At 42.7% G+C, this 19210-nt stretch overlaps 2 protein-coding genes across 2 annotated transcripts in view; one reads left to right on the top strand and one right to left on the bottom strand.

The window, feature by feature from the left end:
* Positions 1-19210, bottom strand: part of LOC119413748 — an 880117-nt gene that overhangs the window by 533605 nt on the left and 327302 nt on the right. The window lies entirely within an intron of this gene.
* On the top strand, positions 1463-10450 carry wbp1la (WW domain binding protein 1-like a). The gene is made up of 4 exons (XM_037674255.1): positions 1463-1649; positions 4543-4645; positions 6214-6375; positions 9990-10450. The coding sequence occupies exons 1-4, from the start codon at positions 1581-1583 to the stop codon at positions 10448-10450; spliced, it is 795 nt and encodes a 264-aa protein (XP_037530183.1). The 5' UTR covers positions 1463-1580.

Raw genomic sequence — 19210 nt, 5'->3', positions numbered from 1 at the left:
TACAAAGAGTAATCAGAGCTTTATCACATTCATACACCGATGGGACACACAACAGAGGCAATGAGGGTTGAGTGTCTTGCCCAGGGACACTTCGGCATGTGACTGCTGGTGGAATTGAACCCCCAACTCTTGCATTGAAGGACAACTGCTCTAGCCACTCAGCCATAGCTGCCCCTAGCTAAGCCTAATTACAAGTGCATTTTCCAAGAACTAATAAATTATGCAAGATTTTGTTTAAACTTTTACCATTGACAGTTGGAGTAAATTCTGTTTGTTAGCACAATTTCTCATAGGATATTGGATTTAATGAATCTTTCAGGAAGTATTCACTGGATATACATCTACAACTGATTCATTTTTGGAGTCAACCCAATTTAAAATGTCTGACACAGGAAAACATAGGATCTATAAATTTTACAGACAATGAGCAACAATTTGGTGGCACAGATGGTAGAACTGCCACATCGCAGCAAGCAGGTCTCACACAGTGATGCTGGATATGGGCATCCGTGACCCCGTGACCTGAAAAGGAAAAAGTGGGTAAAGATGATGGATGGATGGATGGATGGATGGATGGATGGAACAATAATTTGATGTGTTGGTCTCTGAGAGTCAGTATGATCTTAGTTTAAAATGCTGGCATGGAGGGTAGTGGTCAATATACATTCCTCGAAGGAATGCTTAGCTTTTATTTATTTTCCCTCCCTCTCATTTCTTAATTTAGTTTATGACACTTGGTCACGTCAAAACATTTTTTCCACAATTACCACAACTCTTAAAACTTTTTAACATAAACTTTGGGGGAGTGGTGGCACAGAGGTTAGAGAAAACAAGTTGTGAGGTCGCTATGAACCCCCCAACTGATCGTTGATGTGTGGTATCAAGTTTGCAAATTTTTGTTTGTGGATGAAAAATTTTGCATAGAAAATGATATAATTAAGTATATGTTCAAATTTACAATTTTCAGAATCACTGTAGTAGCAAATAATATTTTGGAGATTTAACGAACACGCTCAAGGTCCGTCCAAAATGTGTTGGATATGTCACAACTAAAAAATAAATGCAGTGTCGTTTCTGTTTGTTTTACAAAAAGTCCAAGAGTCATTAATATCTGTGAATTTAGCAATTATACAGTTCACGGGATATATATTATGTAAAATTTTAAAGTGTACTTCTTTGGATTTATTAGAAATACAGAATTTGTGGGGTTAAAGAGCCCATAGCTCTTTATAACTCTTATAACTGTTTATTGTTGTTGCTGTTGTCCATTGTTGTCATCTTTCTTTGTTGAAATCAGGTCTCTCTTGTAAATGAGTCCTCGAGGCTCAATGGGATTTAACTGTCTAAATAAAGGTTGATTGATAGCTGCTGCTCCATGTCTGTGGTCATCCTCACGTCCTGCGGCGTCACTTCCGGCCACCAGGTGGCAGTAACACTTTATGGCAGATGCAAACCGTCGTCACACTAAAAGAAGAAAGGAAAGAGGAAGCGAAGGACTTGTTTTTGTTTCCTCAAAGGCCTGAGTTTTGTTAATATGCCTCAGCCAGTTTCACTTCATTGCCATAAAAACAGCTGAATATATGATCGTTTTGGCCATGGACTCACTGAAGGCTGGACAACAGAACCCGGCGACGGCGGCCACAGTCCAGGTAAGAACCGTGAGCCCGGCACCTTTAACAAGTTCCCAAGGAACTTCAGACAAAGTAGCCTCGATGGTGATGGTTACGTTTTAGTGACACTGTCTTGTACATATTTACTCATTGTTCTAAGCTTTTGTTTTACTTCACTCTTTAAAATACAACTTTCTCAAGTTTATGAATTAGTTTCAGCGTGATTAAACTACATTCAACAAGGTCCACTCGTGTAATGTCAGGACTGCTGTTGACACGCTCACTTTTCATTAACCACTTTATTAAATGTACAAATTGTGTATAACAATGTAACAACTAGAACATTTCAGAAGATCTTTTAAAAGATTCAGACTTTTAAAATCCATAATATAATTCAAAATCTTACTTCTTGCCTACAAAGTCGTCAACAACCTAGCTCCATCTTATATTACAGATCGTATTGTTCCATATTTTCCTAACAGAGCACTTCGCGCTCAGACTGCAGGTTTATTTGTGGTTCAATTTCCAAAAGCAGAATGGGAGGAAGATCTTTCAGTTCTCAGGCTCCTCTCTTGTGGAACCAACTTCCAGTTTCTGTCCATGAGGCGACACATTGTCCAGTTTTAAGACTTTCCTTTTTGATCAGTCCTATAGTTAGTGTCGGCTTGTTATGCTGCTGTAGGCTTGGACTACTGGAGGACAAATTGACCTGATCTCCCTGAATGAATTGTTAAAATTGAATAGTTTTACCTCTGATACTATTTCTATCTTAACATGTGATTCTTGACCTGCCATTGTGTATCTGTTCCTACCAAACCCAGCCAGTAGAAGCAGATGACCACTTGTTCTGAGTCTGGTTCTGCTAAAAGTTTCTTCCTCATGAGGGAGTTGTTCCTTTCCACTGTCACCTTCATGCTTCCTCAAGATGAGAGTTCTGTGATGGAGTTAAACTCAAGTAGTCTGCTCCTCGGATAAATAATGTTAAATTATTATTTTTATATATGAATGTTTTTGTTCAGTGCCCTGAGATGACTTCTGTTGTGACTTGACCTATATAAATAAACTGAATTGAATTAGATGTGAGTAGAGCAACTGCTGAAATTTTCATCATAACTTCTGGAGTAATCTAAGCAGCTCACAGTTTGATGTATGCACTGCATTAGATGTTTAAAGAGAAACCAGACCAAAAGAAATGATAAAGCTGCTACCAGTGGCTCATTATGGTCACAATGTTAACCACTCACTGACTGCTTACTGAGAGGCAGACAAAATGCAGACTGAAAAGTAACCCTAAAAATTCCTGAACCGTGAGCAGCGGAAGACTCTAGTCACATACGTGAATTTATATTTCTACAGTGTTTTATGTGAACTATATGTCTTGTTAAAAAGACTATTCCACTGATTCCACTTTCACTTTAGAAGAGAACATTTTAGATGAAATATAACGAGTCTTTGTGTTCGCTCTCTGCATTCTGCGGGGATTCAAGAGAAAACCAAAAGTTCTGTAGTGGGGAGCGACACATTGGGTGAACAAGCACCAAAAGCCTACAAGCCTTTAAAGAAACTGTTGGGGAAAGTGAAGAAGAAAGAAGAAGTTGGTGGGGGAGAGGGCGGACTACAGAAACCGCCTGAGCATCATCTAACTGGCTGACCCACTATGAGATGGTGCTACAGTAGTCCCTCCATTGTTGTTATACTCAGCAACAACTTGGTTCCAGTCGGGCTCGGATCTGGTTCTGCAGACCTACCCTACTGCGATGAAGCCCACCGTCCCATCCAGGTTGATGTGCACGTGGATAATTGAGCTTCAGGAAGTTTCAGGATTATTTGCAACTTTCCTGCCAGTTCTGTGAGTTTCATAGATCGATCGTTACTTCTGACTTTATGATACAAAACTTTCCCTCCATTTCCTCAGAAAGCAGCGACTGGAAGCACTGTTGGCTGCTGGGTAGTGCAGTTCTTTTGACTGGCGTTACAGTGTAGGCTTATTGAAAGAAAACTACAAAATGCCGGTGCCTGTCAGAAGTTTTTTTTTTTTGGTTAACTTTTTATCCCATATCGTCCCAGTCACGTGAGTAATATTAAAGTTGACAATCGTGTACAATCAAACGCGAATCTGCGAAAGTCGAACCGTGAAGTAGTGATGGAGTACCGTATTTATAAGACTGAGTTTGTTGTGGCTCCTCAAACTGATGAAGTCCTTTGGATGAAAGACGAAATGTTTCAACAAACAGAAACCGTCCAGAGGACCTGACTGAACTTTGTTGGATGTCCCAAAAAGAGTTTGGGGAATAAAAAGAGTCTGTTAGCAAACAATTCAAAACATTTTGACAATTTAGAATTTAGTACGCGAGAGCATTACTTATCATTTGAACATTTCATGGAGAAAATTGTAAAAGTCATAAAACTTAAATTGACTGTGTAAACTGTAGACATAATCAAAATATCAATTCAAAATCCATAATTTTTTGACCTGTTTAACCAGAATGATGTTTTTACTGTGCAGTATGTCTGAACCACAGAGATCTGAAGGAGGCTGGGTGTGCGCGCGTTCGTTCCTCCCTTCCTTCTTTGCTTCCTTGCTTCCTTCCTTCCTTGCTTGCTTCCTTGCTTCCTTCCTTGCTTCCTTCCTTCCTTACTTCCTTACTTACTTCCTTACTTACTTCCTTCCTTGCTTCCTTCCTTCCTTACTTCCTTCCTTACTTCCTTACTTTCTTCCAAAAGCCATGACACACTAATCCAAATAAAGAACATTATGTTTAATCTGCACATTTCATTTTATTTCAAAGCTACATGACAAAACAAAATGTTTTAACCAAATAATAATAAGCTCAGTCAAAGCATTTATTCATGCATGTAATGTCTTAAAACCTTTGTCAGGATTGTGTGAATAACATACTGGTAATTCTTTTTTTTCTCTTCCCATTAACAGGCCAGTCTGGTATGCCAGGGTGTAAACAACCAGAGCTACATCTGTGAATCGGGCCATTGCTGTAAAGAGGCTCAGTGCTGCACCTACTTTTATGAAGTGTGGTGTGAGTCACCTTCTTCCTTTACATTCTGTCTCTATATACTGGCTTTTTACCCACTGTAGAAGATTAACAAACAAGTGGTGTATGACAGCTTATCATCTTGAGGAGAGGTTTTTTGATCCCCTGGACATTTTGTAAATTTGCTCACAAAGAAGCTAACGGTTTCTACTTTTTATGAAATGTTTGTTTTAATAGAGAAAGAAAAAAATATCAGTACACACACACACACAAAAAAGAAAAACACTGGTAAAAATGACAAATTTCACATTATTTCATGAAACAATCTACAATCCAGCTAGAATTTTATCTCCCACAGACTCGATTATGTGGCACACAGATTAGTCATGAAATTACTCAATCAAATACAGACACTTGATCTTTTCTTGTATCTAAAGCCCACCTGTTTACAGAGTCAAGTTCTTCTGTCCAACCTCTCTATTACCATGAGCGAGGCTAAAGGAATGTCAAAATATGTCAGAGGCAAAATAGTAAACTTGCAGAAGGCTGGAACGGACTGCAGTACCATCAGCAACACATGTGGTGAGAGGGGGACAGATGTTGATGCAATTATTTGTTCATGAAAGACATGATAAAATGACAGTCGGTCGCTGTCTGTCTGGAGCTCCCTGCAACATTTTAGAGAAGGTGCTTTGATCAGATGAGACCAGAATCAAACTCTTTGGCATCAACTCGACCCACACAAATGGAAAAGAGAGAATCACCAAAGATTAGAGATGGAATACGTATTTCACACAAAAACATGCAGCTCAATGTGTTTTATGTTTTTTTTTTTATGTCATTCTATATTAAATAGAACTATTATAAAATGTACTTTTTTTTCTTGATAAATGAGCAAACTTGCTTAAGTGCAAGCTTAAACTCAAATACCGTATTTTTCAGAGTATAAGTCGCATTTATTTAGACGTGGATTTCACAAAGTGCAAGAACAGACATTTAATCAGAAATAAGAATACCACGCAGAACATACTGGGATCCTGAACAGGATTATTATCATGAAGAGGAAAAAACATTTATAAGTCTAATTTATTATGCGTTTATTTAATGGTTAAAACAGCTTAATTTCGCCTGGGCGGCTCCATCCATCCCTGCCAGAGCTACTAGCTCTCCAACGTTCCTCTGCCTGCACCAGCTGAGTGAAGCGAGCATGCACGGGACGTCTCGCTGTTGCAGTTCTTCGAAATTTAAAGCATCAGACAAAAATTTTGTTGTGAATATGGACCAAAAAAAACTTGCGTAAGTCGCAGGACTGACAAATCTTTGCAAAAAACAGACTTATACGCCAGAAAATACGGTAGTTGTCAAAAGCCTAGAGGGCCCTCTCATGATTGTAAATGGTAATGTTTACTCTCTGGTTCATGTCAGTATGAATGAACATTTAACAAGTCGGTCAAAAATGGTATCATGAATAGGGAAAAAAACGTCACAGGACTGGCCAAATTATGAAAAAAGTGTGACTTAAAGTCCAGAAAATACAGTAATTATGTCCCTCCCTGTTTGTTTATTATGCTGCGTTTAAGAAATTTCAGTAACCAACTCCAGTTTGTCTTTAGGGTTCTGGCTGGTGTGGGCACTCATCATTATCCTGACATGCTTTTGTGTGTGTCAGCACTGGCGGGCCAAGCAGCGTTTCCAGCAGCAGCGCCGACAGAATGAGATCAACCTCATTGCCTACAGAGAGGCTCACAACAACTCTCAGCTGCCCCTCTATCTCAGTAAGTTTTCTTCTGATCTAAGCTGAGTGGCAAAAAAATGTCCACCCTCTTTCACTCCTAGGGTTTTATGTGTCAAGACTTGATAATTATGAGGTCTTTACCAGATTCTAAAACTAATCCAATCTAACTGTGTTTAATGGTCCACAGTACAGAGCTCAACCTGACTAAGATCACTACAAGCATGTGCTTCTGTGCTGCTATGCAAATTAGCAAAACACTTGCAAAAAAGCAAGAAAAAGCTATTTTTTTCTTGCTTTTGAAGAATTGCTGAAAAGCAGAACAGTGCTGGCATTATCTTATTTTCTGCCGTACACGTAGCTCCGCCCTATAAGTTCCATCAGTCCAAATAAGTCTAATATAGTGGAAAAATCCGTAAATGCATCGCTTCGCCGTATACGTTGCATTTATTATGCGTCACCGCTGACGCGTCATGTTTTTTACGTGTCTCCGCTGACAACCCGGAAATGTGGGCCGTTGTTGTGCCAAAAATAGATGGGCTGCCAAATGGCAGCTGCAGGAGAGTGCACAAAGGACTTTAACAAGAATTTAACAAGATTAACACTTAAAAACAATTATTTGTTTGCTCAAAATTATAGCAAAGATGCGTCTCAGTCTATTCATCCATTCATTATCTTCCGCTTGTTCTGAAGTCGGGTCACTGGGGCAGCAGCTTGAGCAGGGAAGCTCAGACATCTCTTTCCACAGCCACCTCTTCCAGCTCTTCTAGGAGGATTCCAAGACCTTACCAGACCAACTGAGGGACAAGTCTCTCCAGCGTGTCCTGGGTCTTCCCCAGGGTCTCCTCCCAGTCGGACATGCCCGAAGCACCTCCTTAGGGAGGTGTCCAGGGGGCATCCTTACCAGATGCCCGACCCATCTCAACTGGCTCCTCTCGATGTAGAGGAGCAGCGGTTCTACTCCGAGTCTCCCGGATAACCAAACTTCTCACCCTATCTCTAAGGGAGAGTCCAGCTACCCTGCGGAGAAAACTCATTTCAACTGCCTGTATCCGCAATTTCATTCTTTTGCCCAGAGCTCGTGACCATGGGTGAGGGTAGGAACGTAGACCGACCGGTAAACAGAGAGTTTTGCCTTACAGCTCAGCTCTCTCTTCACCACAACAGACCAGTACAGAGTCCGCAATACTGCAGACGCTGCACCAATCCGTCTGTCAATCTCACGCTCCATTCTTCCCTCACTCGTGAACAAAACCCTGAGATAGTTGAACTCCTCCACTTGAGGCGGAACCTCACCCTCAATCTGGGGAGAGCAATCCACCCTTTTCCGGTTGAGGACCATGGCCTCAGATTTGGAGGTGCTGATTCTCATCCCAGCCGCTTCACACTCTGCTGTGTACTGCTCAAGTGAGAGCTGAAGATCACGGCACGATGACACCAACAGGACCACATCATCTGCAAAGAGCAGAGATGGAATCCTGAGGCCACCGGACCGGAAACTCCCTGCCCCCTGGCTGCACCGAGAAATTCTGTCCATAAAAGTTATGAACAGAATCGGTGACAACGGGCAGCCCTGACGGAGTCCAACTCCCACCCTGAAGGTGTCCGACTTACTGCCGGCAATGCGAACCAAGCTCTTGCACCGCTTGGGACCAAACAGCCCGTAGCAACAGGCCACCAATCCCATACTCACAGAGCCCCCCCCCCCCCCCACTGTGTACCCCGAGGAACACAAACAAATGCCTTCTCCAAGTCCGCAAAACACATGTAGACAGGATGGGCAAACTCCCATGACCCCTCAAGGACCCTAGTGAAGGCAAGAGCTGATCCTGTGTTCCACGATCAGGATGGAACCCACATTGTTCTTCCTGGATTCAAGGTTCGACCAACGATTGGAATCGCTTCTCCAGTACCCCTGAATAGACCTTACCAGGGAGACTGAGGAGAGTGATGCCCCTATAATTGGAGCACACCCTCCGATCCCCCTTTTTGAAGAGGGGAACCACCACCCCAGTCTGCCAATCCAGTGGCACTGCCCCCGATGTCCATGCTATGTTGCAAAGGCGTGTCAACCAAGACAACCCCACAACATCCAGAGTCTTAAGGAAATCAGGGTGAATCTCATCCACTCCCGGAACCCTGCTGCCTCTGAGTTTTTTAACTACCTCGGTGACCTCAGCCACAGTTATGGATGGATCAACCCCAAAGTCCCCCGACTCAGCTTCCTCCATGGAAGACGTGCTGGTGGGATTGAGAAGGTCCGAGAAGTATTCCTTCCACCTCCCGATGACATCACTGGTTGAGGTCAACAGCAGCCCACCATCACTGAATACAGTGTTAGTAATGTGCTGCTTTCACCTCCTCAGCTGTCTGATGGTTTGCATATTTTTATTATTTTTATTGACTCACATAAACCATATAACGCAACATTTATAAATACAGAGCATCAGATTGTTTCTGATCATGATCAAATGTTGATTGTTTGTACCTTAATGGCTGATTTAATGTACGCTGAGTAGAGTTAGCAAAAACTTCTGCTACTAATGTTGATTAGTGGAAGTACTGTATTTTCTGCCATAATTGTCGCTCCGCCCTATAAGTCACATCAGTCCATATTTGTCTAATAAAGTGGAAGAATCCATAAATATGTTGCTTCGCTGTATACGTCGCATCTATTATGTGTCACCGCTGATGCGTCACGTTTGTTACGCGTCACCGCTGACAACCCGGAAATGTGGGCCGGTGTTGTGCCAAAAATGGATGGGCTGCCAAATGGCGGCGGCGGGAGCGTGCACAGGAGGACTTGAACAAGAATTTAACAAGTTTAACACTTAAAAACAACAAAAAACAATTATTTGTTTGCTCGAAATTATATTAAATGTGTGTTTCAATCTAACGTTTGCTTAACAAATGCACTTTGATGGTCAAATCAGCTGCATTTCAAAAGCCGTTACGCGGAAGGAAACTCGCGCACGCAACGAGTCGTTGTACAAAAAATTAACAAGATAAACACAAACAATTATTTTTTTGCTCGAAATTATAGCAAAGGTGTGTCTCAGTCTAACATTTGCTTAATAAATGCACTTTAATGGTCAAATTAGCTGCATTTCGCCGGGGCAGTGCAGCTGTATTGACGGTTCCAAGCAGCGAACAGACTGACTGTGGCAGGCCGATTGAGTCATTAATAGCTGGTGAAGATTCTTTGTCATGCAGGACATGGTAAATGTAAAAAAGTTCAAGACAAAAACAGTGAAGTATAAAATAAAGTATAATAAATAAAGGCCATTTGTTTTTGTCTTGAACTTTTTTTGAATTTGTCATTATGCCCATGTTTACCTTTTACATGGTACAACAGCATGCCATATTTTATTACTGCTCTGCTGCCATCAAGTGGCTGAAAGTGGTACTGCTCAAAAAACATTTAAGTCAGAATGAATGGAAAAGATCATATCTCAGCCAAAAAGTTGTTTATAAATATGGGAATAAATCCATAAATATGTCGCTTTGGCCTATAAGTTGCAGGGCATGTAAATTATGCAACAAACAGCGATTTATACAAAGAAAAATACGGTACTCTCTAAATATATAAGTGAGTAGTTTGCTGCGCCTTCCTGGATTCACTAAGTGTTATAACAGCTTGTTCTGTGTTCTTTCCAGGATTTTTGCCCATCTACCTCCTGCCGGCCTATGAAGACGCAGTTAACCGCCCAGCTACACCTCCTCCTCCATACACCCCTCTCCAGCCAGCACCTCCACTCTCAGATCCTACTGATGAAGCCTCTGTCTCCCCCCTGGTTGTCTCCATCCCCATCGATGCTGACGTAGCCGATGAGACTCCAGAGGCCACACACATCCAATCTCACAGCACTAACAACCACAACAAAGACTTGACGCCAGGCAGGTACCGGCGCTTCACTGGGGATTCTGGGATCGAAGTGTGTGATGGCCAGGATCTGTGGGATCAACAGGACTTTTTTGAAGAAGGAGAAATGCTGGAAGAAGAGGGTGCAAGGAAACCTGAAGAGCACAGTGATCCCCAGACTCTTGAGCCTAATCACGTTGGTGCACATGTCGACACACCTCCAGCTGCAGACACACAACCAAAGTGTCTGTGGTGATTCTTGTGGTAATTGATTTGCAGATTTCAGTTGTATCTCTTAGACCCTTCAGGTGCATTAGTGTTTTATGAACAGACCAAACATACAAGTGCAGCTCAGAAAATGTAAATCTCATGGAAACGTTCAGTTTTTTGTCATTCAGAAAGTGAAACTATTTCATTACATAGTGAAATGTTTGAAACCTTTATTTCTTGTAATTTTGATGAATATGGATTACTAATAATGAATAACCAAAACTTCACAAGAAATAAAGTCTTGAAATATTTCACTCTACAGGTACCGTATTTTTCTCCTTATAAGTCGCATCTGTCCAAAAATGTCTAATAATTTGAAAAAAAAAAATCTATAAATATGTCACTTCGCCATATAAGTTGCACCTATTATGCATCACCACTGACAACCCGGAAATGTGGGCCGGTGTTGTGCCAAAAATCGATTGGCTGCCAAATGATGGCTGCGGGAGCATGCACGGGACGACTTTAACAAGAATTTAACAAGATAAACACCTAAAAACAATTATTTGTTTGCTCGACATTATAGTAAAGGTGTGTCTCAGTTGAACTTTTACTTAATAAATGCACTTCAATGGTCAAATTAGCTGCATTTCAAAGGGGCGACGCAGCGAAATGAAGCTGATTTGACGGTAGCTCCATTGAAAGCTGGACAAAGGTGGCCTAGCTATGGCATGCTGATTGTGTCATTAATAGCCACTTTTACCTATTACATGACACAACGGCATGCTATACAACTCTGGTGCCATCTAGTGGCTAAAAATGGTAGTGTTCAATATTTTAAATGTCTGAATGAATGAAAAATTGAACCAAAAATTGGTTTATAAATATGGAAAAAATATATATATAAAAAAGTTGCTTTGGTGTATAAGTCACAGGGTATGTAAATTATACAAAAAAACTGTCACTTATATGTTGGAAAACACGGTAATTTGAGTTTCACTTTCTGAAATGATTTAAGAAGAAATGTTTTTTTTTTTCTCCACAATATTCTAACTTTTTTAGATGCACCTGTGTTATGGTACTTGTCATAAAACTAATATACCTGAAGCATTTAAAAATAATAAAAGCAAATATTTTGACTATTTTGAAGCTTTAAAGTTTCATCAGGCAATTTTTCTCTCAAACCGTTAAATCCAGTCTGTTATTAATCAATATAAGCTGGTCAACCACAAGATCTGTACGTGGACACTTGAAAGTTGTCATTTACAGTAAATCATCTTGATGCATAAGATTATAAAAAATTAGTGACAGACACTTTAGTAACTTATTTTATGGGGCTTGTGTGCAAAAGGGCTTAAAAAGTGTATTTCAACATGTAAGCTAATGTAATGACTTTTATGGAAACAAACCTGATTTGTGCCACATAACAATAATTAGTCATAATTGTAGTCCCACTGTGGGATCAGGGGACAGATGCAGTTTTTGGAGAACATCAAGGATCACCCTTCGGATACAATCTGTTGTTAAGCACCGAGTGGTGCTCATGACTGTCAGCCGTGAGAGGAAGCTTGGCCAAGTGCTGCCAGGATGGACAGTTGTGGTTGGAAGTTGAGTTGTGCCTGTGATGAGGACCGTATCGATAGGCACATTGAAACTGAAACCTTCATGGATTATTGTTTCTAATAGTTGGCAGTAAAGCTGAAACAGTCTGACCGTTCAGTTCAAGGTGAGGTTTCTGTGTCTGGCCACAGATACTGCAGATGTTCTTCTTCAGACACTGTTTCCTCTGTTATCTGTCACTGAGCACGCTGGGGACTGGACTGAATAAACTGAAGACTGGTTTTGTTTTCTTAAATTAAGGAGCGTGTTGAACTGGACTGGGCTGCATCAGGACTGTGGCCTCGCAGGGGGTCCTGTCAGTGTGGACCCTGTACATGGCATGCCTCACCTTTTACTGCTTAATACATCGACACAGGCTCTTTAACTGAACCGCTGACGTCCAAACAAGCATTTGGTGCTCTGATTACTCATTTAATCACATATTACTACACGCAGAACTTGGGTGTCCTGGTACTTTTTTCCTCGAAACCTTCTGCACACATCAGATTTGACTCGGTCTGGGATAAATGAACAAGTCATCTGTGTACAAAAAGAGCGACGTGATGCAGTGCAGCTTCAGCTTCTCCTGGGTGTAGATGTGTGATGAAGCTGTGGCTGGAACACAAGCAGTCTCTTGTGATGAGGGAATCAGCTGTGATGGCTGAGAGCTGTGCATCATTAGCACTTGTTTCACTCCATGTACATGCAGGATGTTCTCTGACGTTTATCTGACAAATGAAAGTATTTTTGCATTTTGTACAAATCATGACATTAAAAGTTATGAAAACAAGTTTATATTTGTCTTTGAGTCGTTGGACCGCAAAGGTTATAAAACTTAGTGCACTTCTCTGTTGAGTTTTGTCATTTTCACCAGCGTGCACTCGGATGGATCCCTGAACTGAAGTGGTGTTTTACTCAGATGTGCATCATCTCCATGAAGACCAGCAACACTTGTAACATTTTACATCGCAAAGGCGATGAGGTGTACCAGGACCACTTTGCAGAACAACTGTCAGAGAAAGTCTGGCCCATTGAAAGTGGGAATATTATTGTTGGCAAGGAGGGAGTAGCAGCTAGTGTTAACTTAACACCTGAACAGAAGGAGTGGTATAAGATGGGGGCTGAGGCAGCGCCTCATATTTCACTAGCTTTGAATCCAGCATTTCAAGCAAGGGACTTAGGACCTATGGTTAAAAGGGCATTAGAGACCTCAGATTGGGTTGAAACATCTTTAACATCCGTCTGGTATTCCCCCAGCTGTGAGTGTTATTCAATCGTCTCTGTGGCACATGATGTTGCTGTGATGCAGCATGATGTGCTCCCCAGAGAACACGGTCGCGAACTGATGGACCACCCGCATGCAGGTCCTTTAATTAATAGCATGCCTGGGTCATTATGGTCTGAGGGACCCACGGACGTGGGACTGATAAACTGCCCTCCCATAACGTTCCAGGTGCATCACACATACCCAATTTGGATTTCACAGTATCCTCACAAACCAGCAGCAGAAGCGGGCATCGCTGAAACAATTCAGGGTTTAAAGGAAAGCGGCGTCCTTGAACCCTCCTACGCAGAGTGGAACACACCCATTTTACCTGTACAAAAAGCAGGTACAGACAAATACCGGATGGCACACGATCTGAGAGCCATCAATAAATTATTGATCACTCAGACCGTACCGGTACCAAATCCATATGTAGCGTTGAATAATCTAACACCTGATCATGAATGGTTTAGTTGTCTTGATTTGGCAAACGCGTTTTTCTGTCTTCCTCTAGCCGAAGACTGCAGGGATATTTTTTCATTCACCTTTCGTGGTGAACAGTTGCGATACACAAGACTACCTCAAGGCTTTGCGCTGTCACCTGGCATCTTTAACCAAGTGTTGAAACAAGTTTTGCGTGAAGTAACGCTCCCAGAAGGGACGGTACTGGTGCAATATGTTGATGATTTGCTGATTGCGAGTCCCACGGCGCAAGACTCATTAGAAGCGACCAGGAAAGTTTTAGAACACCTGCATGCAGCAGGTTTTAAGGTCAGTAAAAACAAACTACAGATGACGAGACGTCAGGTGTCCTTTTTGGGGAGGATGATCTCACAGAAAGGAGCAGGACTCTCTGCTGCACACCGTGACACAATTTTACATCATCCAAAACCGCAGACAGTTAAAGAAATGCTCTCATTTTTAGGATTGACCGGGTACAGCAGAAATTACATTCCAAATTATGCAGGCCAGACCCAAATGTTGCGCGATTTGGTCAAAGAACAGGGCATGAGACGACCCACTGCCAGGCTGGTGTGGAATGAAGAAGCTGAGAGGGTCTTCATTGAGGTGAAACAACAGATGAGCAGGGCTACAGATTTAGCTTTGCCGGATTACAGCCGGCCCTTCCATTTGGATGTTTCTGAAACAGAAGGGGTGATTAACGGTGTTCTGTTTCAGAAACATGAGGGGGGTAGGAAAGTTTTGATGTATCTCAGCTGTCTGTTAGACAACACAGAAAAGAGACATCCGCCCTGCACACAGCATGCTGCAGGAGTGGCTAAGTTAGTACAAAAGACAGCCCACCTGGTGATGGGCCACACTCTACATGTGATGACATCACACAGTGTGGTTGCTTTTGTAAATTCACATAACTTCACTATGTCACCGTTAAGACAACAGAGGATAAACAAGATTCTGGAAGCACCAAACTTGTTATTCACACATGAGGGGATAAACATGGCAGACAGAATTGGAGGAGGTGAACCACACATCTGTGAGAGGAGAGTGGAAACTGATGACAGGGTCAGACCAGACTTAAAGGCCGCACCTCTTGGTGTGGGACAGGTGCTGTTTTGTGATGGGAGTTGTTTTCGAACGCAGGAGGGACAACTCAGTGCAGGCTTTGCGGTCGTGCTGGAAACAGACCAGGGTTATCAAACTGTAGTGTGTGAGAAATTGCAGGGGCCTCAGTCAGCACAGAGAGCTGAGGTGAGGGCTCTGATTTCAGCACTTACTTGGGCGGACAGCAGAAAAGTGACTATCTTCACAGACTCAGCGTATGCGTTTGGAGCAGCTCACGTGGAGCTGTCCCAGTGGAAGAGGGGAGGTTTTCGTACAGCTAACGGGAAACCGATCAAACACGAGGCAGATATGAAAGAATTAGAAACAGCTCTGATGTTACCAACAGAAATTGCCATTGTGAAATGTCGAGGTCATGATACTGATTGCTCAAGCATAGCTAAAGGAAATTGTAAAGCTGATTTGGAGGCAAAGAGGGCCTCAGGATTTATCAACTGGAGTCAGATGGTGCTGATAACCCCAGAAGAAGAAGGGGAAAGAATCAGATGGGATGACGAATCCATCGCCTGTTGTCAACAAGGTGCAGCTCCAGAAGAAAAGGCGATGTGGAGTGAAAAAGGAGCTGAAAAGAGACCGGATGGACTGTGGATAAACCCTGAAGATGGAAGATGGGTACTTCCACTGAGCCTGAAGAGGAGAATTTTTGAGGAGGCACACGGTTTGAGTCATGTGGGGGTACACCAGATGAAGAGGAATGTCGTCAGCTGGTGGCACCCGTACATGAACGACTTGATCAGAGCGTTTGTGAAAGAATGCACGTTATGCAGTTTGTATAACTCCAAGCCAACTCTTAAACCGCGTCAACAAGGAAAGTTTCCCACGGACATGACACCGGGTCGTGAGGTAATAATTGATTACACGGACATGATTCAGCCGGTACGAGGTTTCAGATACCTATTGGTTTGCGTTGACGCATTCACCGGATGGCCAGAAGCCTGGCCTGCTAAAAAGGAGGATAGTCAAACTGTAATCAAGTGTTTAATAAATCACTACATCCCCAGACATGGGTTCCCTGCGATAGTCAGATCTGATAATGGGACTCATTTCAAGAATGCAGATCTGCAAAAGGTTGAAAAAGCTTTGGGTTTAAAACATGTGTTTGGTACCGTTTATCACCCACAATCACAGGGTAAAGTGGAAAGATTAAATGGAAACCTGAAACAAAAATTATCAAAAATCTGTGCACAGACTAATACCAATTGGCTCGAAGCCTTGCCTATAGCTCTCATGGGTGTAAGAGCTTCAGTTAACAGGGGTACAGGTTTCACCCCTTATGAACTGACCACAGGAAGATCGTTCCCAGGGCCCCAACAGAATGTAGGGTGGCCCTCAGAACAGGTATCAGAAATGACACACAAAATGTACTTTGAAACACTAAAAAGTATGTTGTCCAGTTTTCATCTACAGATTCCTGAGACCAGTACTCCGGACGGAGTAAACCCCACGTGCCCACTCTCAGATTGGGTACTGCTGAAAGTCACTAAACGGAAGTGGGCGGAGCCGAGGTGGACGGGCCCATATGAGGTGACAGAACGCACATCGTACGCAGTACGCTTGAGAGGGAAAGGTTCCACGTGGTTTCATCTCAGCCAGTGTGCACCGGCAGCCGAGCCACAGCGATCACTACAGCAGATCCGGACGGATCTGCAACATCAGGGAGAGGTGTGATCATATACCTCACGTCAGGAGCGAGCGTCTAACCTGCAAGAGAGGGAAGTCAACTGATAAGTGAGCACTTGCTCTCAGCTGATTGGAAGACCCGACGGGTGCAGATATAAATTGGAAGACCCGACGGGTGCAGATATAAATTGGAAGACGCGACGTGAGCAGATATAAATTGGAAGACGCGACGTGAGCAGTAGGGGAAAGTTTTGAAGACGCGTGGAAGACGCGTCATTTTAAACCCAGTGGGGTTACTGAAATAAAAGACAGCAGAACGTTGGGAATGAAGTCCCCCTGCTGACCAAATGAGCAACAAAGTTTTATTCTGTTGATGTTTGTGTGAAATACAAAGCAGCAGAAACGTAACAGCAAGAGGAGTGGAGCAGCTGCAGTTCTGAAGAGCTCAGGAGCGGTGGTCAGAGTGAGGAGAGCTCTTGGGTGTACAATTTGAGGAGCAGCTTCAACAATCCAATTTCTAAAAAAAAAAAAAAAAAAAACTGTGATTTTCAGGTGTATGTGGTCATTTTTTGCAAGTTGATTTGAAGTGTTCATACACCCATTTTCATTTCATTCAGGTTATAATCTTAACATACAGTTACTCTCGGGAGGTTACATTTTTAATTTGACTGTGTGTGCATTTGAATCAATTTTGTTTCACAGGTTTACAGCGTTTGATTCCTGGGTATAAAACAATTATAATTTTGGTGTTCAATTAAAGTGTAGCATACAGGTGATAAGTTTTCCAAGCCCCTCCACAGTGTCTACTACATTTCTTGCAGGTTGGACTGAGTTGACGTTTTGCAGCTGATATTGTAAGTCTCAGGTTCATACAGTATAATCAATTTTCATTTTCAGCAGGGACGTAGCCATCATGGTTCTCATATCAAATAAGCTGTTGACTGCTGGTGGAATACTGGGGGTACTGATGGTTTGTCTTATTTTGGTGCTGGAGTTTACCTGTGTCATTCCAGGGTTAAGTCGGTGTCGCACCAATTCTGTGAAGATCAGGAGAGAGAGACATAGGAGGGGAGCGTGGTCCACGATCCATGATTTCAATCAATTACCGTTAAATTTGTCACATGCGTTCCAGATGAACAGTTGGTATCGTTATGCTCAGTTTTTGGCCAGGGGGCGCCATAACTCGGAGTGTTATGTCTGCACCAAACTACCTGTCACAGCGGCGCATTTGCCTTTGCGTGTTAAACCTCTGGCTAGAGGGTTATCATTCTGTTTTCTGCAATACAGCTCCAGTGGACATAGCAGAGGGATGCACAGATGTGAGGCCAAGTGCTACGGCCTGACGCAAGCAGCACAAGGCGTTGTGCTGAGCCAGTATGTGGAGTGGACCCCTGGTGAACAGTATCCCATCTGCGTTCACCGACAGCACAGGCAAGATTCTTATCAGGTGGCGGTGGGCATGTTGCCCCCGGAGAAGTGCCAGGCAATATATCACCCTGGTAATCGTCAGATTGGGGTACCTGGGAGTAATGGTACATATCCTGTTGAAGACCTGGCTTGGCTGTGCGGACATACTGTGCTTTTAACTCTTCCCAGTAATTGGACAGGAATATGTGCACCTGTGGCAGTCACAGATGAATCATTTCTAGTGTCTGTAAGTAATGGTTCTCATTATGTTAGGCAAAGAAGGGACGTGGGCATCAAACCCCACGACTCTATTTGGGGTTCAGATGTGCCACAGAATTTCAAGCACTGGACGGTGGGGGAGAAGGTCATGTTGTCATTGTTTCCATGGGCGGGCGTTGGAAAGCTGCTTTTAAGGGTTGAGACCTTAGACTACCGTTTTGGAATTTTCATAAATTCAACAATCAAGGCGCTGGAAGGCATCTCTGAGGAATTGTCAGCTTTGAGAGTGATGGTGTTGCAAAACAGGATGGTCTTGGATTTATTAACTGCATCTAGAGGTGGGGTGTGTGAAGTGATTGGTAAGGAGGCTTGTTGCACGTACATCCCTGATGAGACTAGTACCAACCCTCAGGGCAGAGTGACCGAGGCCCTGGCACAACTGAGGGGTCTGCAGAAGGCTAAGGGAGAGGACCCTCCTGCAGGGTCAGAGGGATTCTGGTCATGGTGGATGACGGGGTCATGGAGTCAGGTGCTCCTTAAGCTGTTAGTTCCTCCTCTAGCTATACTTGTTCTGTTTTGTGTCTTATTGGGTTGTGTTGCTCCGTGCGCTAAAATGGCAGTCGAACGGATGATACAATTTGGAGGTATGGTAAGCACCGGTACAGCATGCCCTGTGCTCCAGGCCATTGAAGACTCCTCCCCGCCAGGACAAGACCACCTGCAGTTGGCTGAGACGAAATATCTGTAGCCTATGACGGGTTGTTGGTCTATCTTTAAGGATAGACCAAGAGAGGGAATGTTGGATTTCATGTTTTATCTTTTATCATTATTTTAATCAAGCTTGAAATTTCTTTAATTAACTTACAATCATTTAAATATTAATCAGTTACTTTGATTTGAATTACTTAGTTAAATTGAATATTGAACATAACTAGTTCTAAAATCATCTAGTAGAAGTTCTCCTTTACTCACACACACACAGAATCACACGTGCAGGGACTGACACACACACACACACACAGAACAGATGAGAATGTAGTTTGCTTAAACATAACTAGTAAAGGTGATAAACTTAATATAGTTGACTAAACTTAGTAAAGATGATAGAACTTAATA

The sequence above is a fragment of the Nematolebias whitei genome, chromosome 1 (assembly GCF_014905685.2).
Source record: "Nematolebias whitei isolate Nwh7 chromosome 1, NemWhi1, whole genome shotgun sequence".
In the NCBI taxonomy this organism is placed as follows: Eukaryota; Metazoa; Chordata; class Actinopteri; order Cyprinodontiformes; family Rivulidae; genus Nematolebias; species Nematolebias whitei.
This window is presented reverse-complemented; position numbering and strand designations above follow the sequence as displayed.

Bases quoted from the DNA above. Each gene is read 5' to 3' on its own strand.
- wbp1la (XM_037674255.1), top strand. From the start codon at position 1,581: ATGATCGTTTTGGCCATGGACTCACTGAAGGCTGGACAACAGAACCCG. The intron at 1,650-4,542 runs GTAAGAACCGTG...TCCCATTAACAG, and splicing joins CGACGGCGGCCACAGTCCAG to GCCAGTCTGGTATGCCAGGG. The intron at 6,376-9,989 runs GTAAGTTTTCTT...TGTTCTTTCCAG, and splicing joins TCAGCTGCCCCTCTATCTCA to GATTTTTGCCCATCTACCTC.